Genomic DNA, 21432 nt, shown 5'->3' with positions numbered 1-21432 from the left:
CGGGCGGGTCAATCCCGGATCGGCCTTCCCGGCTTGGCTGGGGGTCAGAGCGCCCCGCGTGGCGAGGGAGGCGGCGAGGGGGCGGAGCGGGCCCGGCGGCTTCCTCCTCCTCCTCCTCCTCCTGCTCCTGATGGCGGGGCTGGAGCTGCTGTCGGAGCAGGGCTACCGCGTGGACGGGCGGCGCGCCGGGGAGCTGCGCCAGATCCGCGCCCGGCTGGGCGTCTTCGCGCAGGCCGACGGCTCCGCCTACCTGGAGCAGGGCAACACCAAGGCGCTGGCCGTCGTCTACGGGCCCCACGAGGTAGGCCGGGAGGGATGGCGGGGCGGGAGGGAGGGAGGCCGGGAGGGATGGCGGGGCGGGCGGCGGGCTCTCCCGGCCCCGGCGCGCTGCCCTCCTCCTCCTCCTCCTCTCCTTCCTCCGGCAGATGCGCGGCTCCCGCGGCAAAGCGCTGCCCGACCAGGCGCTGCTCAACTGCCAGTTCAGCCTGGCCACCTTCAGCACCGGCGAGCGCAAGCGGCGGCCCCACGGCGACCGGCAGGCGGGCGAGATGAGCCTGCAGCTCAAGCAGACCTTCGACGCCGCCATCCTCACGCAGCTCTACCCGCGATCGCAGATCGACATCTACGTGCAGGTGGGACGGGGGGGGGGCGAGGGGCTGGAAGGCCCCCGGGGAGACTGGGGGGGGATGGTGCCCCCAAGTGAAGGAGGCAGGGCAGCCCCCCCCCCACTCCAGCATCCTCTAACTTAGAGGGGGGCCCAACTGGGGGGGTGCCTTGGTTCCAGAATCCATCCCAGTGCCCCCCACCCTAATTAATTAGGACTCATCCTTCCCATTTGTTGGAAGCAGCCCAGAGTGGCTGGGGCAACCCAGTGGCATATAAGTAATTAATAAGAACAATCTAATAATATAATATCAACCCTGTCAGATGAGTAGCATATAATAAATAATTAAAATTCCTTCCAGTAGCACCTTAGAGACCAACTAAGTTTGTTACTGGTATGAGCTTTCATGAGCATGCATACTTCTTGGTCTCTACTGGAAGGAATTTTTTTATTTTGTTTCGACTACGGCAGACCAACATGGCTCCCTCCCTGTAAATAAATTATTATCATCACCATCACTCTATAAAAAGCATAATTCAGAATATCAGTTTTGCACAACCTGCTAAGGAAGATAACGTCATAAAATTCAAAACAGTAACAATTAATTGCACTTTGATTCAAAATCCAATGAAAATTACTCAGTTTAATTAATTCAACAAGAAGGGCGAGCTTGATCCAGTGATCCCAGCTTTGCAAAGTCCAATAGCCCTTGACTCCTCCTTGGCTCTTTCCTCGCTGTGCGCAGTGGGTGCGCTGGGTGCCTGAGGGTCCGGCTCTGGCCGGGGGCCTTGGGGGGGAAGGGGCTCCTTCCACCGGGTCTTGAGGAAGCCTTTCCTGTGCCTTCCAGATCCTGCAGGCGGACGGCGGCAACTACTGCGCCTCGGTGAACGCGGCCACCCTGGCGGTCATTGACGCCGGCATCCCCATGCGGGACTACGTCTGCGCCATCTCAGCCGGCTTCCTGGAGGACACGCCCCTGGCCGACCTGAACTACGTGGAGGAGGCGGCCGGCGGCCCCCAGATGGCCCTGGCGCTGCTGCCCAAGTCGGAGCAGATTGCGCTGCTGGAGATGAACGCCCGGCTGCACGAGGACCACCTGGAGCGCATCATGGAAGCCGCCAGCAAGGCCTGCAAGGACGTCTACGCCGTGCTGGACCAGGTGGTGCGGGAGCATCTGCGCGAGGTCACTGCTCTGCTAGGCAAGTGAGCCCCCTCCCGGCTGCACTATGGGGGCGCAGAGCGGCGGAAGACGCCTCCTCCTCCTCCTCTGCCATTTGCTCAAGTGGCGCCAGCTGGATGCGGCCAAGAATCTCCCCCTTCCTCCCTGAACTGAGCCGCTCTCTGTGGGAGAGGAATGCGCAGCTAGATGCAGGCCTGTGTTGCACTGCCTGCATTGCTTTGCACTAAGCCTTTTTGTACAGGGTTGCTTCTTTCTTACATGCCAGAGAATTAAATATTCTTCCAAAGAAAGTACGTGGATCACTTGGGCACGTGGCTTCCCTCTCTGGCCTCAGGACTGGTTGAGATTTAAGAGTGGGTGAGCCTCGCCCCGCACCCCCCCCCCCGACCCGGGGTTCTGTGCGTGTGTCTTCAGTAAACACACCGTTGTGACGCTTGACTTGGGCAGAACAACTCTGGCCGCTGGGGGGCCACAGAAGTGGAGTCCAAAGGCCTGTAACTTTGCACGGCTTAGATGGAGCCATTCCTTCATCTTAGCTGTATAGGCGCATAGAAATTAAGTTGCACTCTCAGAGGAAAAGCATGCCTGCATTATCAGAGCTGACCGGTGTTAGGAACTCAGATATATAATCAAATTGCCCAAATGGCACCTTAAACCTAGGTTACAGTTGCCACAATGAAATCCTAGGCACTGCCCCCTCAACTGGTGGTATGCAGGAGCTGGGACAGAGCAACGGGAGCTCAACCCGTAGCGGGGATTCGAACCGCTGACCTTCTGATCGGCAAGCCCAAGAGGCTCAATGGTTTAGACCACAGCACCAATCACGTCCCTAATTTATAGACCACTTTATATTTTAAACAACTAATCTCAAAGCAGTTTGAGTTTGCAACACATTAAAAATCAAATAAACAATCCAGAATAAAACAGATTCAAGCTTCAAGGAAAATATTTCAGATCCTTCTCTAAGTGACATTTGGCTTTCCCCATTCACCAACCCAACATCCAGGGATCTCCACATGGTCACCGCAGTTGGACCTGCTCCAGCTGCAAAACATGCCTGGTTAGCTTCTAACACTAGATAGGAGATCTAGCAAAGCACATACTATAACTTCCACTACAGTTCTCTCCAGAAACAGCCCATCCACAGAGCGCCCACCAAGGTTGGCAAAGGCTTATGCCATGTGCTCTTTGCACAGGATGGTGCCTGTGGCATGACACATGCACCCCGGCTTCTCTCTGCAGGTCATTTTGGCTCTTGGCCGGCATGGTGGGTGACTGGCTCTGCCCTGGGCAGGTGGGGGAGTCGTAGTAGGTCACTTCTTGGGCCCTTCCAGCCCACATTGGGGAAGAATGCAAGTGGGGGGACGCTAGCCTGGGCAGGAGCTTCTTCAGTGGCCCTGGGGTCAGGCGAGGGGCACATGCCAGTCTCAAGCTTCAGGGGAAAGGGGTTAACCTCAAGGAGGGGCACCAGCAGAGCCCCATCCCATGTGGTCTGAGAACTGTTGCCGTGCCTTGGAGGTACCACAGTCAGCAGATAATAAATGCAAGAGCCGTGGCCAGGCCTGAGTGAGCAAAGACCTTGGAGGCAACGTGTCCTTGCAGGAGCAAAATGGGCCTGTGGGAAACTGCCTTATACCAAGGGATCGGGCCCCCTAGCTCAGTGGATCTCTGGGGTGTCAGGCAGGAGTTTTCTGAGCCCCACCTGGAGACGCCAGCAGGGACTGAGCATGGCATGCACAGTGGAGGCTGTGGGCTGGTTCCCAGGCTAGGAAAACAGGGCTGCCCCTGGATGTTCAGGTGATCCCTGTTGGTGGCAGCAGGAAGGGCCTGGCCCTGAGAGGCTGGCCCTGAGAGGAGCTGCTCTTGTCTGCTGCACCATCCGACTGGGCTCCAGGGGGGCTGCCTGGACTTGCCCTTCAGCAAGTCACCCTCTCCGACCTGCCAAACTCGGCCCAGGACAGCCTGGGCGACCAGGAGCCAAGACCCAGGGGCCCCTTTCCCAGGCACCCCAGCTGGTCTGGGGCCAGGATCCGGCAACACCGAGGGGAGCCCGCAGACAGCTGCCTCGGCTGCCTCCAGCTCCGGGGAGGCATCCAAAAGCCCATGAAAATCCCCCCGGCGGAGACTCAGAGTTGGAAGCGGGTCTCTGCAGTGCAGGAGCCGCAGCTTCCCTTGGCGAGAGAGGGCCCGAGTGCACTCTGCACATGCTCGGAGGACCTCTTGTGCCCCCCCCCTCGGGAGAGCCGCGAGACCATAGACTTCGCCGCGGGCTGGAGCGGCCGTTCCAGAGGCGGGACTTCCGGCGGAGCCCTCGCCGCCCTCGTTCTTCCGCTTCCCCTCCGCTCTGGCCGGCTCCTCTCGCTGCTCCCGTGCGCTCGGCCGCCCCGGAAGGAGCCCCCGTGGACGGTGGGTGCGGGGCCCGCTTTTCCCCGCCCACCTCCCCTCGCCCCGCCCCTCGCGGTGGGGGGGGGGGTCCTCCTTCCGCCTGTCTGGCCCCCCAAGGGCCCTGCGAGGGAGGCCAGGCCGGGGGGGGGGGCTGAGAGGGAGCGGGATTCGAACCCAGGTCCCTGTCAGGTCTGAGCCCAAGGAGAGAGCAGCGCCAATGAAACGGGGAAGAGGGGACGGGAGGGTGAATGTCGTTGTGATTGTTGTTATTATGATTATTAATGGCGTTGCCCCCCCTTCTCTGCCCCCCAGGGCCCTGAGAGCTCTGCGTGGCCATGGGGCTGCTCTCGGACCCCTATCGCCGACGGGCCCTCTCCCGCCTCCTGCTGCGCCTCAACACCCCGCTCTGGTGAGTAGCATCGGGGCAAGACCTGGGGGGGGCTCCTTTGGGGCAAAGACCCCCTGCCCCCCCCCCGCAGGCTGCTGCCCCCCAACGGCCTCCCTCTCCTTCTCTCCGCAGCGTCATCAGCTTCCTAGTGGGGCTGGGCTGGTTCCTGGGCTTGGCCTTCCACCCTTTCACGCTGCGCATCTACATGTCAGAGAACGCCATGGGCTCCACCATGGTGGAGGAGCATTTTGTCCACGGGGAACGCGCCCTCTCCTACGCCCGGGAGTTTGCCGGCCACAAGAAGAAGGCGGGGTGAGTGAGGGGCTTGGGACCCCCCTGGGGTGCAGAGGACCTTCTGGGCTGCACCCTGAGTGCGTCTGGGGCTGTGCGGGGGGATGGCACTCTCGGGCCTCTGCAGTCCCCCCCCCCATGAACCCAGTGGCTCAGAGCGGGCATTTTGGTGCCACCCCCAACATTGCTGAGCCAGGGTCTTGCCCATCAGGTTCAGAGAAACCTCAACAATCCCTGACTCTACAAGAAGGAAAGTCTTCCGTTCTGCCAGGAGTGGAATATCAAAGGGAAGAAGCAGTTTTGCCCCCAGTGCAGTTTAGGGCCTTTCTGCCCCCGGTGGGTTGGGCTTGGTACTCCTTCCAATCTCTTAACAATGGCAATAGAAAGTGAGCATTCTGCGTGTACTTTTCCGATGCATGGATAAGCCTTGCCTCCCCTTTAACCTCCTATATAGTGAAGAATAATTTGTCAGTGTTGAGTGTTCCCTTCCACTGGAGGTCCACCCAAATCCAAGCCTGGATTTCTTCTGGAGATAGTGCAAGTTTTTCCTTTATAAAAGCAGACGTTTCGGAGGTTGAGAACAGGGCCTTCAAACGTGCCCATGATGTAAAATACGCAGGTGCTTAAATGCAGCAGGCAGAGGGCCTTCTCGGTGGTGGCACCCTCCCTGTGGAACGCCCTCCCATCAGATGCCAAGGAAATAAACAACTATCTGTCTTTTAGAAGACATCTGAATGCAGCCCTGTATAAAGGTAAAGGGACCCCTGACTGTTCAGTCCGGTCGCGGACAACTCTGGGGTTGCAGCGCTCATCTCGCTCTATAGGCTGAGGGAGCCGGCGTTTGTCTGCAGATAGCTTCTGGGTCCTGTTGCCATCATGACTAAGCCACTTCTGGCGAACCAGAGCCGCACATGGAAACGCCGTTTACCTTCCTGCCGGAGCAGTACCTATTTATCTACTTGCACTCTGACGTGCTTTCGAACTGCTAGGTGGGCAGGAGCAGGGACTGAGCAACGGGAGCTCACCCTGTCACGGGGATTCGAACCGCCGACCTTCTGATCGGCAAGCCCTAGGACAGGGATCAGCAAACTTTTTTCAGCAGGGGGCCGGTCCACTATCCCTCAGACCTTGTGTGGGGCCAGACTATATTTTGCGGGGGGAAATGCACAAATTCCTATGCCCCACAAATAACCCAGAGATGCATTTTAAATAAAAGCACACATTCTACTCATGTAAAAACATGCAGATTCCCGGACCGTCCACGGGCCAGATTTAGAAGGTGATTGGATTCCGGCCCCCGGGCCTTAGTTTGCCTACCCATGCCCTATGCTCTGTGGTTTAGACCACAGCGCCACCCGTGTCCCCCTGCAGCCCTGTATAGGGAAGTTTTTAAGGAATGATGTTTGAGTATGTTCTGATATGTGCTGTGATATTATTATTATTATTATTATTATTATTATTATTATGTAATGCAGATGATTTCATTGTATCTCTCTTCATACTGTGGTGACACAGTGTAGGAGAGCTCAGCCAGCCTAAGTGGCCCTTCTGCCACCTCAAGGGGGGCATTGCTTTAAAAGCTGGTGGAGCAGAAGAGGAGAGCTGGGCTCTCACCCGCCCCTGGCACCCCTTCCCCTCTCCCCAGGGGCATGCCAGTGGCCTGGCTGGAGAAGACCATGTGGAACCTGGGCCTGGAGGTGTACAAGCAGTCCTTCTCCCGCACGCTGCCTTTCCCCGACGAGATGCGAGAGAGATACGTAGGTGCTGGGCTTCCAGGCTCCTCCGTGGGCAGGCGGGTGGGCCAGGGTGTGGCTGTTCCGCTGCTGGGGAGATAAACCCTCGGGGCTGCCCTTCTCTTTGCAGATGGTCAAGGGCACCAACGTCTATGGGATCCTGCGGGCTCCCCGGGCAGCCAGTACGGAGTCCTTGGTGCTGAGCGTCCCCTGCAGTGAGGGGCAGCAGAACAACCAGGCCGTGGGGCTGATGCTGGCGCTGGCCTCCCACTTCCGAGGTGAGCTGGGAGGGGTGGGGCTTTGGCTGCCCTTTGCCAGGCCTATAGAGATCCTTCAGCTGATCGCGGCTAAGCTAGAGATGTGAAGGTGGGGGGGTGTCCCCTGTTCCCCTCTATTTGTTTCCCCAAAAATGGAGGAGTGCATTCCAAGCCGCTTGGAATCCAGGCCACACTTGCATTTGTGCAAGTTTAAATCTGGGTTTTCTGTATCTCAAGCTGCCCAGAACTATAATGCATGAAATTTTCTAGAACGAGACGGGGGTACGATCCAGCCTCCTCCCTGTGATGCCTCTCCCTGGTTTCCCTTCCCTTGGCTGGGAGGGAAGAACTGGCTCTGCCTGTTACTTCCTTGGGGGGGGGGGCGTGATATGTGCCAATGCTGGGTCTGCCCAGGGGGTTCATGGGGGCTGCTGAGCTTCCCCTCTGTCCTAGGTCAGATCTATTGGGCCAAAGACATCATCTTCCTGGTGAACGAGCACGACCTGATTGGGATGGAGGCCTGGCTGGAGGCTTATCATGACGTCAACGTCACAGGTGAGAGGGCGCTGCCTGGGGGGATTGCACAGCTGCCCTGGGGGAGTCTGCCTGGAGCACCTGCTTTGGAGCTGCTGGGGGGGGGGAGTTGCTCCCTCCCTCTCTTGTTTCTCCAGAGGGGAGTTCCTGCCAGTTCTTTTGCTCTCTCCTTTGCCTGGCCCAGACCCAGCCAGCTCTTCCAGGGTCCTGTTATCCAGCCACAAAGGCTCATCTCCTAACCCCCCCCCCCCCCGGGGGCTTCTGCCCTGCCCTGTCGCAGAACGACTGGCTCCCGTCCTCTGGGAATGAAGGGCAGCGCCCCCAGCCCCGTGATGCGAGCGGTCATCACCCTCATCGGCTTTTATTTTAGCAACCTGGGGCCATCCTTTCTCCCCCCCCCCCCGCAGAGGTGCACTCGTCAGGGATGCTGGGTCGGGCAGGAGCCATCCAGGCCGCCATTTCTCTGGAGCTGAGCAGCGACGTCATCACCAGCTTTGACGTGGCCGTGGAGGGGCTGAACGGGCAGCTGCCCAACCTGGACCTTGTCAACCTCTTCTACTCCTTCTGCCAGAAGAACGGGCTGCTCTGCACCATTCAGGGCAAGGTGGGTGGGAAGGGGGGCCCTGGGGGGCTGCTGGAGGGGGAGGCGGCCATTTGGGCCCTGCCCAGAGGCCTGGAGCCCCCTCGACAAGGGCCTGTGAGGGAGGTGGCCCCAGCTGGCTGGAGGGGAGGCTCCGGCCGTGCCTCTTTCCCTGTCCTGTCCGTGGGGTGGATTTCTCCGCTCCTGGGTTGTGAGGGCAGGGAGCTGCTTTGGGCCAATTGTCCTGAGTCCCCTCTCCGCTCCCCTCCAGCTGCAGCGAACAGACTGGGACTCCCTGCCGGCCTTCGTCCACTCTCTGCAGACGATGCTTTTGATGGTGCTCAAGCAGGGCTCCGGCCGGCCGCAGGGGGACCACGGGCTCTTCCTGCGCTACCACATCGAGGCCATCACCCTGCGCGGCATCAACAGCTTCCGCCAGTACAAGTTTGACATGGGCATGGTTGGCACGTGAGTAGGAGGCCTTGGCAGGGCGCGAAGGAAGCTGTTTGGGGAGCGGGAGCAGACTTTGGTCTGTGTGGAAGCTGAGAAGGGTTGGGATACGGCCACACCTGCCTCAGGAGGGGGAAGCGATCAGCAGAATTGCATGGGTACTGGATCAGGCCAAAGAAGAGCCCATCTAGTCTGGCATCCTGCTCTCCCAGTGGCAGAATGCCTTTGAAAACCTAGGAATCCCGGTAGGCTGCCTCTGGGCTTGGATGTTCCATGAGAGCCTGAGTGGGGCCTGGTTGCTGGTTCAGGCCAAAGAAGAGTCCCTCTAGTCCAGCCTCCTGTTCTCGCAGGGGCCAACCAGATGCCCCAAGGGGAAGAAGGCCACAAGCAGAATTCGAACCCAGGAGCTGCTCTCTCCCTTCCTGTGCTTTCCGGCCACTGGTTCCCAGAAGCCCTTCCACCTCTGACTGTGGGTGCAGAGCAGAGCCATCCTGGCCAGTAGCCATCCATAGCCCTCTCCTCCTCCATGAATTGGTCCCATCCTCTTTCAGGATGGGAATTCTGCCTCTCACCCCGTCGCTTGCCTTCCCCAGGACCCTGGAGGGAATGTTCCGGAAGCTGAACAACCTGCTGGAGCGCCTCCACCAGTCGTACTTCTTCTACCTGCTCCCGTCTCTCTCCCGCTTTGTCTCCATCGGGCTCTACATGCCGGCCTTCGGGTTCCTCATCCTCATCCTGGTCCTCAAGATATCCTCCTCCTCCTCTGTGTGGGGAGCAGGGAGGGGGTCTGGGGGGAGTTTCCGTCTCTTGCTGCTTCTGAGTTGGGATCCAGGGCAGGGTCAGAAGAGAACCTCCCACTTGAGGAGCCCAGCTGTGGGGCCACATAGTGGAGGACTCCCCAGGAAGCAGACGGACTGATGGTCTCAGCCAAGGCAGCTGCGTCTGTTTCCAGGAGAGGCTCCCTCTGACCACCAAGCGTTGGGGCCTTGCAGGGAGGCGCTTGGGAGCCCAACTCGAGGGTCCTCTGGCCTGAGGGTGGCTTTTTCTGTACCTCTTGGGAGCCAGAGGACGGGACAGGCTCTGGAGCTTCTGCCCTGACCAGCTGTGAGGATGAACAGAAGCTGATAGGCCTGGGGCATCCCCTGTTGGGAAGGTGGCCTGAGCAGACTTCCATGGTGCCAGGCTGCCAGCCCTACCCTTCAGCCGGACAGCGTCCTTGTGCAATGTTGTTCCTGTGCCAGAAGGAAGAATTTCAGCAAATGCAGCTTCTCCTGTCACTGGCTGCGTCCCTCTGGACTCCTCTCTTCCATGCAGCAACTGCGGCCCATAGGCCTGGCAGCCAAGCCCTTCAGGAGCAGCCCTGGTTTGCCGCAGCCCCGATCAGTGGGTGAGAGGCCTCCCTTGGGTGCTCCCTGTGTCTGGCTGGCCAGGCTCAGCCTCACTCTGCCCTGTGCGTCTCCCTCCACTTGTCATTCATCTCAGCAGAGCTCTGGCAAATGCCAGAGGTGTTCCGACAAGAGGTCGAGGGGTGTTAGGTTCCCGGGCATCGCCTTAGCTAGACCCTGGAAGGCCACCCCCCTTGGTGCTCCTCTGGATACTTGGGGAGGGGATGTCTGGTTGGTGTCCCCTAGGATTTGGGTGAGGGGAGTTCCTGGCTTGGCTCATCGCGTCCTCTGAGGTCCTGCCTTTCCCTTGACTCCTCCTTCCTCTTCACGCTCTGGACCTGTGGATGAAGCTGAGCCGCTACGACGTGGACCCAGATGACCGGCTCTGCGACGGAGACCAAGGTCCTAGTCCTGTTGCTCTGGAGGTGAGATGATGTGGCAGGGAGTGTCGGGGTCCCTGGGGAGGGGGCGGAGAAGGGACTCGGTGGTGGGAAAGGACCTGCATGGGCATTGCTCGCCTCTAGAAGTCACCCTGGAGCCCTGCACAGCCATTCCTGCAATCCTGCACCCCCCTGAAGAAAACATGGGTGCTGCTTGTCTGCTCCTGGAACGGTCAGTCCTCTCACACTGACTGCTTCCAGCGCATGGGATTGTAGTTTTTCCAAAGTAAAGGAAGGATTGGACTTTGATTAATAAGATACACATGAGGCTGGGAGGGGTGCGTATAATAATAATAATTCCTTTCCACTCCTCGGCCCAGGTCGTTTTATTCACAAAAGAACTTTTTACACAGTGTTCGTAAGAACCAATCAGATTTCCTCTGAGCATTTCAAAAAAACCCACGTGGGACAAAGTCCGATCAGAAGAAATTCTTTTAACTACAAAGAAACTATCTCCTACTTGAGCATGCACATGTAGTTCAGAGTAAATAAAATAGGAATAAAAGGAGGAATGCATTCAGCAAAACCCCGGAGGTCATAGACAGGAGTCCACAGGAGAGGTAGGATGGCAGTATTTGCCATCTCCTTGTGAACTCTCTTCCTGGCCCTTAAGATCTACATCAAAGCTACCTTCTATCTTGATGACCCAGGATGCCTGATGCAGCTGGTCTGTGTTTCAGAATGCTTATACGTGTCTGTCAGGCGTAGAGAAAGCAAATGGCCGCGGTGCAGAGACTTGTGGGATTCGATCAGAAACTATTGTCAATGAATCAAACCCAGTCAGCGCCATGCTTTCATTGCTGTCACAATGGCTTGCTCCATATTTCATCATTCCCCATAGCAATCCCACCTGACCCCCACACTCTGGATATCTGCACCCCTACATGGCATGGCCAACAAAGAGAGAGCACCCCAAAAAGACATGGCTGGTTCATGAAGAGAACGGCTTGGAAATGTGATGCTCCCTGGACACCTTGAGACAAAAATGCGCTTGAAGATCCTCCTGAGTCTGCAGGCCCTGAAGAGCCAGGCTTTGCCAGCCCCCTCCCCTCTTCTACCCTGGGCCAGGCGTGCTGTGGGGGTCAAAGTGGTCCTGCTTTTCGGTGCAGTTGCTGCATTTGTTCCAGCAGAGATCCCCAAATGCACAATGAACTCTTCTTTGGGGAAAGGGTGGGGTTGTTTCCCCCCCCCCCCGAAGCCCCCACCAGCCTGAGCCGCGACTCCTGGCCTTCCTGTCCAGGGAGGGGGCCCTTCTCCTGACCCCTCCTCTCTCACCCAGGAGCCCAAGCCCAGCCTGCTGACGCTGGTGCCCCCGCTGCTGATCTGCCACGCCACGGGGCTCGCCCTCTACTTCGTGCCCATCCTGGGGCAGCAGGTGGCCACGCAGCACTTCCCCGTCTCGGAGTCGGAGGCTGTGGTGCTGACGGTCATTGCCATCTACGTGGCGGGGCTGGCGTTGCCCCACAACACGCACAGGTGACGGGGAGGGAGGGGAGGAGACGGCCAGGCCAGGCCAGGTGGGGGCCCTGGTGCGACTCTTGCCTGCCCCGGCACAAAGCAGGGAGAGGGCGAGACGTGTAGAGCTTAAAGGGGTGCCTGATTGCCCAGCGCTCTCTGGGTCAAGGGCCGGGCTGCTGCTGCTCTTCTTTTCAAGGGCCTGTGCTTGTGCTGCCTGCAGACTGGCTCTGTGTCTCTGCCCCGCAGGGTCCTGACGGGCTCGGGAAGTGACCGTGGCTGGATGACGCTGAAGTTGGTCTCGCTCCTCTACCTGGCCATGCAGCTGGGCTGCATCGCCCTCATCAACTTCTCCCTGGGCTTCCTGCTGGCCGTCACCATGGTGCCTGTCGCTGCCCTTGTCCAGCCCACGGGGCCCAAGTACGTACGCCCTGGGGCTGCCTCCTGCTTCCCTCTCTGCCCCCACCCCACAAGAACTGGGCTGCAAAGGACAGGGATCGCCAGAATTGCCCAGGGCAGATGACACGCCTCCCCCTGAGCTCTGTCCTTCAGCTACAAAGGGAGACAGAGGCCTCTCAGTGTTGCTGGGAGTTCGCAGCTGCCCTCAGCTGCAGCCAACACATCAGGGAAGGTGGCAGCTGTAGCCTAACGGCATCATTTGAGCACTTCCAGCCCCCCCCATCCCTGGCCTAATGAAGTGGCCGTGTTCCCCCTCTTCTGGGCCAGTTCTTTGCGGGGAAAGCCAAGGGCCTCTCCAAAGGAAGAAGCAAGAAGGCAAACGCTTGACAGAGCCAAATTTGTTTCTGTATGTCGGGCTTCCTCAGGACACGCAAAGCAGAGCTGCCCACATCAGGAAGATGTGTTTGGCCTTAGTTTCAAAATGGAGATACAAATAGGACTCTTTTGTCCAAAAGGTGCTTTGCAGGAATAGAGTCCTCCCCATTATCCTTCTGTGGGGGGTGTTATGGAATTTAGGGGTGGGGAATGTGTCCCCCAGGCAAGCTTCTCAGCTTTTCAGATTTGTGGCCCTGGACCCTTGGTCCTGTCCTTCAGGGCGGTGGGTGTTTCAACCCTGTCCATGGCTGAAGAAGGAACGGTTGCTTTAGGAAGGTGGGGGTTCTCGGTTTGTTTTTGTTCCTCAGTATTGGTATCAAACTTTATTTTGGTCACAGACCTGCATAAGATAAAAAATACTGATAAATAGAATGCGTAAGACTTAAATCAGGTAAGGGATAAAAACTAGTAGTTAAAAAGTGATATCATACATAACTTAAAAAGATAGAAACAAGGACAAACGGTTAAAAGTGACTATAAGAGGGAGCGTGAAGGAGCGCAGGTCTTGCATTTGGGGTCTAGTTTGTGGCGCAAACCACCCTTTGACGAATATCCATCATGGCAGCGCAAAATCTAGGAATTGAGTATGTAACATCTGGGTTTTCATCTTGAAGTAGCAGGGAGGGATGAAGTTGTTCTGTGCGACTTGGAAATGTTTTTCTTCTTGTTTTATCGTGTATTCTGTGTTTTTATCTTGTACTTCTATATTGTGAACTGCCCTGTGATCTACAGACAAAGGGTGGCATGCAAATTTTAACAACAAAACCCACAATACATCCTGCCCTTTCGGGAGTGGGCCTGCCCCTGCCCGTGTGCCCGCAGGAGCCCAGTTTTCTTTCCCCATTTCCTCCCCAGGTACCTCTACGCTGTGCTGCTGGTCCTGGTCACGCCAGCGGCCACACTTCTCTTCTGCATCTTCCTGTACCAGGAGCTCATTGAGTACCCCATCTCCCTGCTGGAGGGCTGGCAGCGCTTCTTGCAGGCGATTGCTGAAGGGCTGTTGGACCACCACCTCTACGGCTCCATCGTCTTCCCCTTCATCGCCATCTTTGTCTACCCCTGCTGGCTTCTACTCTGGAATGTGCTTTTCTGGAAGTAGCCCCCCGACGCTGCCTCTGTGCTTGAATTGGCCTGCCCCAATCCACTTTGGACTTCCCTGGGGCAGCCAGGGGAGACTTCCCTTCCATCCTGCTGGGTGCCACTGTGATTTCAGAAATGTGGAATTCTGGGGCAGAGGCGTGAGGCCTCCTGAAGCCATCAGATGGAACGCTGTAGGGGATGCCTGCTTGGGGAGTATCCTGGTCTTGTGGGATTTGACATCTGCGGCAGCTGCAGCCACGGGCAGGCTGGGCAGCTGCTCAGAGCTTGCAGGAGAAGGGGAGCTTGGGCTGGGGTAACTGGATCCTGGTTCTTTTGTGGTGGCCCTGCTTTAAGTCATGAGTGTGACTCTCAGGGGCAGGATGCCAGCCTGGGGTGTGGCTGGTCCTTTTCTCGGTGGCTTCAGCTTGCATGTGGACCATGTGGGGCCAAGAACCAGCTCTGATGTTAGCAATGCAAGATGATATTGAGGGGGGGGGGAGGATGGGGAGAGTAGCTGTGTACAATCTTTAAATAAAAATAAAGACAAAAGATTTTGATACAGTGCTTGCACTTATTTTCATCCAGACTCCTCACCAGAAACACAGCTCTTGGGGCATCTGCTAACAATTCAAAATATCAACCATAACCTTGCACTTAAGATGTACTAAAAGAGTAAAGCAAAGCAGCAGCTGGTCCCGTTATAACGGGGGGGGGGGGGGCACCTTTAACCCTGCAGATGTGGTTGGACGTGGCAGGGCATGCTTTTATACTGCTGCAGTTTCACTGGTTTCATGTTTTTTTGTTGTAATGATACTGGGTTTTGTTCTAATGATACTGGTTGGTTTCACATTGTACACAGCTTAGATATTTTTATTTTTATTTTATTATTTATTAATCAAAGTTGTATACTGCCCTTCATAGATTTCAGGGTGGTTCACAACAGAAAAATACAAGATTCTCTCACTCTATAAAAAAAGAACAAAACAAACCAATAGCCACCCACACACATTTAAAAGGGTATCAAATGTTATTCAGCCCAAGGCCTAGTGGAAGAACGTTTTTTGCCTAGTGTCTAAAGGCATATAATGAAGGTGTCAGACAAAACTCCCTGGGGGAGAGCATTTCACAGACAGGAAGCCACTACACACTTTGAATTGGGCCAGGAATGTGCACCTGCCCTTCAGCCTAAGGTGCCAGGCACCCGGGTGGCTCTTGGGCAAGAGCCTCAGCTGCTCCTGGGCAGATTTCTCCCTGTGCCTCTGCCAGCCTGCGCTGAGGGAGCAGAGGGTTGGGGCTGCAAGGCAAGGCTTAGAAGCAGCACATACCGACCCCACTGACCCCCTTTTCATGTACAACAAAAGGAGGCACTGGGGAAGGTGAGAGGCTCCCACCTGAAGCCCTGGAGAGCCATTGCTGCCGGTCAGTGTCAGCAGTACTGAGGTGGATGGGCAGCTGGGTCTAGAAGGCAGCTGGCTGGGCTCCTTTTCCACCCCTTGTTGTTTAGTCGTGTCTGACTCTTCGTGACCCCATGGACCAGAGAACGCCAGGCACTCCTGTCCTCCACTGCCCCCCGCAGCTTGGTCAGACTCATGCTGGTAACCTCGAAAACACTATCCAACCATCTCATCCTCTGTCGCCCCCTTCTCCTTGTGCCCTCCATCTTTCCCAACATCAGGGTCTTCTCCAGGGAGTCTTCTCTTCTCATGAGGTGGCCAAAGTACTGGAGCCTCAGCTTCACAATCTGTCCTTCCAGTGAGCACTCAGGGCTGATTTCCTTCAGAATGGAGAGGTTTGATCTTCTTGCAGTCCATGGGACCCTCAAAAGTCTCCTCCAGCACCAGAATTCAAAAGCATCAATTCTTTGGCGATCAGCCTTCTTGATGGTCCAGCTCTCACTTCCATACATCACTTCTGGGAAAACCAGAGCTTGAACTATACGGACCTTTGTCGGCAAGGTGATGTCTCTGCTTTCTAAGATGCTGACTAGGTTTGTCATTTCCACCCCCACGAGGGTCATTAAGGGGTTAAAGCGACGGAGCACGCCGTTCCTAGAGGGGACATAGCAAGCGCAACGCGATGACACTGTAGAGCGGCTCCTCGCCAAGGGGAGGGGCGGGAGCAGGTCGAGACTCCCAGCGGGCTGCACTGCAGGGCTGTCTCTTGACTTTTATAGCTCTATGGGGATTCTTTCGCCCTCCCCATAGAGCTACAGATATGAAGAGTGACACGCAGCCTGAACTTCCGGGAACAATAGGAAAGCCTGGCATAGGAACCGAGGAAGAAGAGCCCCCCCCCCCCAGTTCCGAGTTGGTGGCCCGGGGCTTCTTCCTCGCGTGGGAGGGAGTTCCGCAGGTGTGCTCTGGCTCCGAGGGCGGGACCGGGAGCCCGGCCTGAGGAAGGAGCTGGCCAAGGGGAGCGAGGAGAGCCCGCCGCCCCGCCTCTCCTGCTTCCGGGGGCAGGAAGGAGACTCCGCCTCGACCTCCAGAAGGGCTTTCCGCAGAGGCTGGAGGCCCCCCCGCCCCGTCCCGGGAGCTTTGGCCGGGGCTGGACTAGATGCCTCCGGGCGAGAAGCCCCGCCCCTCCCGGAAGTGACGCCCGACCGCCTTCCGTCGCGCGGTGCCTTGTGGGCGGCTGGGCTGGCCGGCTCCTCTGCAAGATGGCGGCGGCGGCGGCGGCGGCAGCGCGGAGCCTGGCGCGATCCCGGGGGGGCCTCCTGCTGCCCCCCCTGCCCGGGGGGCCCCGCCCGCGGGTAAGAGCCCGCCCCGCCCCGCCCCGCCTCCCCGGAGGCCCCGCCCCGCCCGGCAAAGGGGGCGGCCCAAGGTCACCGCGTCCCCCGAGGGGTCACCCCACGCCGCTCTCCTTCCCGTGGCGGGGAGTTCCGCAGGGCGCGCTGAGGGGGCGGGGGGGGGAGCCTGGTGACCCCGCGGCCAGGCCGGCGGGAGGAGGAGGCCGCCGCGTTTCTCTCCCTGTCCCTGCGCGCCGAGGGGGCTCTGAAGGGCTGGGGCTGCGGCAGCCGGAGCGAAGGGCCTTCCTGGTTCTCAGGATCAGAGCCCAATGGACGGAGAAGCTAAACAGGCTCTAGCTTAGGGTCCCCCCCAAAAAAATTAAAGGGGAAAAACTGGGTGTGCATTTCCAAAATCTAAGAGTAAAAACCCACAAAAGAAACCTGCACACAGCAGCAGTGTCTTGTGTTGTGTAAGCTCCTCTGATGTAAGTCTTGGCCCCGCCTGCCGGCCTGCTCATCTCTTCTATAGGGTGCCTGCATTCTGCATGTGCAAATGGCTTGAGATACCTATTAGGTCCACAAACCAAAATCTGGCCCTGCTCAGGATGCGACTCTAACCCTAAGGATGCGCCTGGAGAGTGGCAGACCGAGGGAGCTGGGCAGCCAGGCCTGGGGACGGGGACCACGCAAAGCAGGGCAAGAAGGGGTCCGGGTCTCTGGTCTGCTGGGTCCCGAGGGCCGTAGGGAGTGGAAGCTTCTCTGGGATTCTTGTCGTGAACGCCTGAAGTGCAGCTTGTGTGCTTCAGAGCTGGTGATTTGGGGGACCTGCAGAGGCTGCAGGAATAGAGGTCAATCCACAGCTTATTGTCACCTCTGGCTTTTACATGAAGAATGTGTTGGTTCTGGCCGCAAAGCCTAGATGGTGTGCGTGGGGTTCACTTGCTGTTATTGTTGGCAGTCTCTTCTTGAGCATCCCTCTAGGTGCGGGATGTAGCACGATGACTTTGCCAAGGGTCCCCCTTCCCAGGAACATTCCCTAATTGTTGTAGTGATGCTCATCCTCTAGTCTTATCTGTTTGACTTATTAAAATATATGGTGCTGTATCATAGAAATACATTACAACAATGTAGAAGTATAAAACCGTACAGTAATAACATTTTCAGGCTGCCTTTCATGCCCCCTTTCCTCCACCCCCACAGGGCATGTTCTTGGCTTGTAGAGGATTGCCTGCTTTCCATGCAGAAAGCCCCAATTTCTGGTCTCCCAGTATCTCCCAGCTAAAAGGAGCAGAGGTCTTCAGCTGGGGAGATACTGCTAGTCCCCCCTCACAGTATAGATGAGATTAGATAAATGGATTGTCTGACGTGGTGTTTGGGAGGCTGCTTTATTATTATTATTATTATTATTATTATTTATTATTACTATTATTATGATTACAGTCATACCTTGGTTGCTGAACGCCTTGGAACTCGTATGTTTTGACTCCCGAACGATTGAAAACCAGAAGTGGATGTTCCAGTTTTCAAATGATTTTTGGAAGCTGAACATCTGGTGCGGCTTCTGATTGTAGCCAATCAGAAGCCGCACTCTGGTTTCCAAACATTTTGGAAGTTGAACAGACTTCTGGAACCGATTCCATTCAACTTCCAAGGTATGACTGTATTATTATTATTATTATTATTATTATTAGAATTTGTATACAGTGGTACCTCTGGATGCGAATGGAATCCGTTCCAGAGCCCCGTTCGCATCCTGAAGCAAATGCAACCCGCGTTTGCGCAGGTCGCGATTCGCCACTTCCGCGCATGCGCGTGATGTCATTTTGAGCGTCTGTGCATGTGTGAGCAGTGAAACTCAGAAGTAACACGTTCTGTTACTTCCCGGTTGCAGCAGTGCGTAACCTGAAAATGCTCAACCTGAGACATATTTAACCCAAGGTATGACTGTACTGCCCTATACCTGGAGGTCTCGGGGTGGTTCACAGAACAATACTAGGCAGAAGTCCTGGACAGGAGCCTAAGTCTTGCTATTGTAAGGCCTCGGTGAAGCCCCTCCTGTTGTCACCGCAACTTCTCTCCAGCCAGGGTCTGCCCGCGAGTTCACTCTGTTGTCCTTTCCCCCCAGGCCAACCTGACCTCCTTGGCAGGTCTCTCCCGAGGCAAGAAGGTGGCGCTGACCACGCTGGGGGTGCTGACGGCAGGCGGAGCAGGCCTGGCCCTGGCCCTCCACACCGCAGTGAATGCCGGCGAGCTGGAGCTGCACCCCCCCAACTACCCTTGGAGTCACAACGGCATGCTGTCCTCCCTGGATCACAGCAGGTGCGGACGGGGCAGAGGTGGCGAGGGAGGCAGAGCAGCGGGGGGGGGGAGAGATGTATGGGAACTGGGGCACCCCTTCCCCTTTGCAGCCTGCTAGGGAGCCGTTGGAGGTGTGTGGTGTTGGCTGTGCCAGTGGCTGCCCTGTGCCCGCGTCCCTGTCTTGGTTTCTCAGTCGGATGACCCACATCAAGCACAAGCTCCTCCCCTCCCCCCTCCCCCACGCTCTGCTTCCTCTTCCCAGCCCAAGAGATGTACAGATCAGAACTAAAGTTGATCTCTGTCAGCGCCCTTCCAGCAGCTGGCACTTGCCAGGACCTGCCACCTCCTTGGCCTTCCTTGACCACCAAGGCCTGTACAGTGGTACCTCAGTGAGGATGCTGGAGCCGCTTCCCTGCTGGGTCTCCCACCCTCTCCCCAAGCAGGAAGCAAAGGCTGCTTTATTCCCTGTCACTGTGACCCCGTTGTCTCTCTCCTCAAGTCCACACGGTCATGCCCTGCCTTGCTTTGTGCTCTCCTTCCTTCACCAGCCTGGGCACTGACTGTACCCTTTTTTCAGCAGTGGGTGAAACACTCCCATTCCCTTGCATAGGTGCCATTGCCTTTGCTCCCAGAAGATGCTTCCTGCCTGCCTGCTGGGGGAGTTGCCCCAGAGCCAGGAAGGTTTATCTTGGCTGGGCCGGATCAGTCCCACGGAGATCCCTCTGTGGGCTGAATCGCACACCCGTGATTTTCAGCGTCTGTGTTTGCGCAGATGCGATTTTCGGCGCCATGGAAGTGAATCGCTGTGCTGTGCCAGTTTAGCACAGCGTGATAGCAGGCAGCTCGATTCAGGGGTGGCTCGTGGGTCGGTCAAACGACCTCCGCAGACTGCTTCCAGCCCATGGGCCTTAGGTTGCTGACCCCAGAGTGTCCTGTCCACCACCCCAATCCTTCAAGAAGGAAGGAAAACTCTTGCCTGCATTCATCCTCCCTATTGGCTGCTGCCATCTTTGATTGTTTGACTTAGTTTGGTTTTTCTTTCATTTTTAAGATATTGTTTGATATATTCTATTAGTTGTAAGCTGTCACAGGAGGGTTATAACTGGAAGGGGGGCTAGAAACACACCAGAACCTTCTTTGGCTTGTCTCCAGCGTCCGGCGCGGCTACCAGGTGTACAAGCAGGTGTGTTCCGCTTGCCACAGCATGGAGTACCTGGCCTTTCGCAACCTTATTGGTGTCAGCCACACTGAAGAGGAAGCCAAGGCCCTGGCTGAAGAGGTAGGCTTTGGGGGGGGGCACAGGGAAGTGGGGCGGGGGCGGGGGTTGCTGTGGCTGGCAAAGCTATGGCCCGGAGCCCCTTGCAGAGCTGGTCCCTGACTCAGGGGCTCTCCTGCGCTGGCTGGCTTTATGGATGGCTTGGTCGGCGGTATTGGAGGGCGGGTGGGTGAGACCAAATCATGGGGGGAGTGGGGGGAAGCCTGGCGCCCTGGGGCGGCTTGGGACTCTGGCACTCAAGTCTGGCATGTCCCACATTAGACTGAGGTGCTGGATGGACCCAATGAGGATGGCGAGATGTTCACGCGGCCTGGAAAGCTCTCGGATTACTTTCCCAAGCCCTACCCAAATCCCGAAGCAGCGCGAGCTGCAAACAACGGGGCGTTGCCCCCCGACCTCAGCTACATCGTCAATGCCAGGTAACGCTGCCCAAACCAGGGCTGGACTAAGGCGGGTGGCCTCTGGCACGTTGGCACGGTTTTGTGCTATTCCCGGTGGAGGAGCAGAGTTGCCTTTGGTGGTTTTGAGCCTCCCTTGCCCTTCTGTTCCAGGCACGGAGGTGAGGACTACGTGTTTTCCCTCCTCACTGGCTACTGTGATCCACCCGGCGGTGTGAGCTTGCGAGAGGGGCTTCATTACAACCCCTTCTTCCCTGGGGAGGCGATTGGCATGGCACCCCCCATCTACAACGAGATCCTGGAGTATGAGGATGGTGAGTGGGGCCGGGCAGGACTTCCCTTGAGCCGACTGTGGAGCCTTGCAGCGGAATAGAAATAAAGGAAATCAACCTCTGCCCTCTCCTGTGCAGGCACCCCGGCCACAATGTCGCAGATTGCCAAGGACGTCTGCACCTTCTTGCGGTGGGCGGCGGAGCCGGAGCACGACCACCGCAAGCGGATGGGCCTGAAGGTGGGTCTGCCTCTCCCCGTGGGGTAGGGAGCCCTCCAGGCGGCAGGAGCTTGGCTCCCCCCAGAGAGCGAGCCGCTGGGAGGCCTGCTGAAACGGCCCCCTTCTGCCTGTGTGCTGCTCTCCTAGGCATGCCATGGGGTGGGGACTCCAGTGATTCCTTTCCTGAAATCATTCTGTAGAAAAGTGACTTTATTCCCCCCCCCCCCCGGCTGTCTCGCTCTCCACCCCCAGATGCTGCTGATTATGGGTATGCTGTTGCCCCTCACCTACTACCTGAAGCGGCACAGGTGGTCCGTTCTAAAGAGCAGGAAGATTGCCTACCGGCCCCCCAAGTGACCCATGCTGCCGGTGGGGCGGACCTCTCTCTGATGCCTGAGCTGCGCTGCCTCTACTGTCCTGGGAATGTATGCACAGACTGGCAGGCGGACAGGTGCTCGTCTCCATGCATTTGCTGTTATTTAATGTCTCCATCCGTTCGGTCACCCACAAAGCCTTGGGAAGTGGACCCTGGGTGCAGGGGTGGCAGGCACCCAATAAAACGCGTTTCTTCAACCAGAAATAAGCGGCTGGTGTCTGTGTTGAAATCCAGGTAGTACATCGTATGGATTGTCTTGGCTGGCTGTTTTAT

The 21432-nt window shown here is 57.2% G+C and overlaps 3 protein-coding genes across 3 annotated transcripts; all 3 read left to right on the top strand.

The window, feature by feature from the left end:
* Positions 1–96: 96 nt before the first annotated feature.
* EXOSC4 (exosome component 4) lies at positions 97–2074 on the top strand. Its single transcript, XM_079984524.1, has 3 exons — positions 97–301; positions 426–632; positions 1452–2074. The coding sequence occupies exons 1-3, from the start codon at positions 131–133 to the stop codon at positions 1809–1811; spliced, it is 738 nt and encodes a 245-aa protein (XP_079840650.1). The 5' UTR covers positions 97–130; the 3' UTR covers positions 1812–2074.
* A 2168-nt stretch (positions 2075–4242) lies between these two features.
* On the top strand, positions 4243–14110 carry GPAA1 (glycosylphosphatidylinositol anchor attachment 1). Its single transcript, XM_079985187.1, has 13 exons — positions 4243–4358; positions 4482–4578; positions 4690–4869; positions 6494–6605; positions 6712–6859; positions 7292–7393; positions 7780–7976; positions 8224–8420; positions 8996–9149; positions 10117–10212; positions 11507–11703; positions 11932–12102; positions 13372–14110. Exons 2-13 carry the CDS (start codon positions 4505–4507, stop codon positions 13613–13615), a joined length of 1872 nt encoding a protein of 623 aa, XP_079841313.1. The 5' UTR covers positions 4243–4358; positions 4482–4504; the 3' UTR covers positions 13616–14110.
* Positions 14111–16216: 2106 nt separating this feature from the next.
* Positions 16217–21366, top strand: CYC1 (cytochrome c1). Its single transcript, XM_079984783.1, has 7 exons — positions 16217–16345; positions 18447–18640; positions 19772–19898; positions 20157–20314; positions 20447–20607; positions 20704–20804; positions 21036–21366. The coding sequence occupies exons 1-7, from the start codon at positions 16253–16255 to the stop codon at positions 21138–21140; spliced, it is 939 nt and encodes a 312-aa protein (XP_079840909.1). The 5' UTR covers positions 16217–16252; the 3' UTR covers positions 21141–21366.
* The last annotated feature ends 66 nt before the right edge of the window (positions 21367–21432 follow it).

The sequence above is a fragment of the Podarcis cretensis genome (assembly GCF_951804945.1).
Source record: "Podarcis cretensis genome assembly, chromosome: 7".
Classification (NCBI taxonomy): domain Eukaryota; kingdom Metazoa; phylum Chordata; class Lepidosauria; order Squamata; family Lacertidae; genus Podarcis; species Podarcis cretensis.
Note: the sequence above shows the minus strand (reverse complement) of the source record. Positions and strands in the feature narration are given on the sequence as shown.

Excerpts from the sequence above, each read along its gene's own strand:
- EXOSC4 (XM_079984524.1), top strand. The coding sequence starts at position 131 with ATGGCGGGGCTGGAGCTGCTGTCGGAGCAGGGCTACCGCGTGGACGGG. Across the intron at positions 302-425 it reads TCGTCTACGGGCCCCACGAG|ATGCGCGGCTCCCGCGGCAA; the intron begins GTAGGCCGGGAG and ends TTCCTCCGGCAG. Across the intron at positions 633-1,451 it reads AGATCGACATCTACGTGCAG|ATCCTGCAGGCGGACGGCGG; the intron begins GTGGGACGGGGG and ends TGTGCCTTCCAG.
- GPAA1 (XM_079985187.1), top strand. The coding sequence starts at position 4,505 with ATGGGGCTGCTCTCGGACCCCTATCGCCGACGGGCCCTCTCCCGCCTC. Across the intron at positions 4,870-6,493 it reads GGCCACAAGAAGAAGGCGGG|GGGCATGCCAGTGGCCTGGC; the intron begins GTGAGTGAGGGG and ends CCCTCTCCCCAG. Across the intron at positions 10,213-11,506 it reads CTAGTCCTGTTGCTCTGGAG|GAGCCCAAGCCCAGCCTGCT; the intron begins GTGAGATGATGT and ends TCTCTCACCCAG.
- CYC1 (XM_079984783.1), top strand. The coding sequence starts at position 16,253 with ATGGCGGCGGCGGCGGCGGCGGCAGCGCGGAGCCTGGCGCGATCCCGG. Across the intron at positions 19,899-20,156 it reads CCAAGGCCCTGGCTGAAGAG|ACTGAGGTGCTGGATGGACC; the intron begins GTAGGCTTTGGG and ends GTCCCACATTAG. Across the intron at positions 20,608-20,703 it reads GATCCTGGAGTATGAGGATG|GCACCCCGGCCACAATGTCG; the intron begins GTGAGTGGGGCC and ends TCTCCTGTGCAG.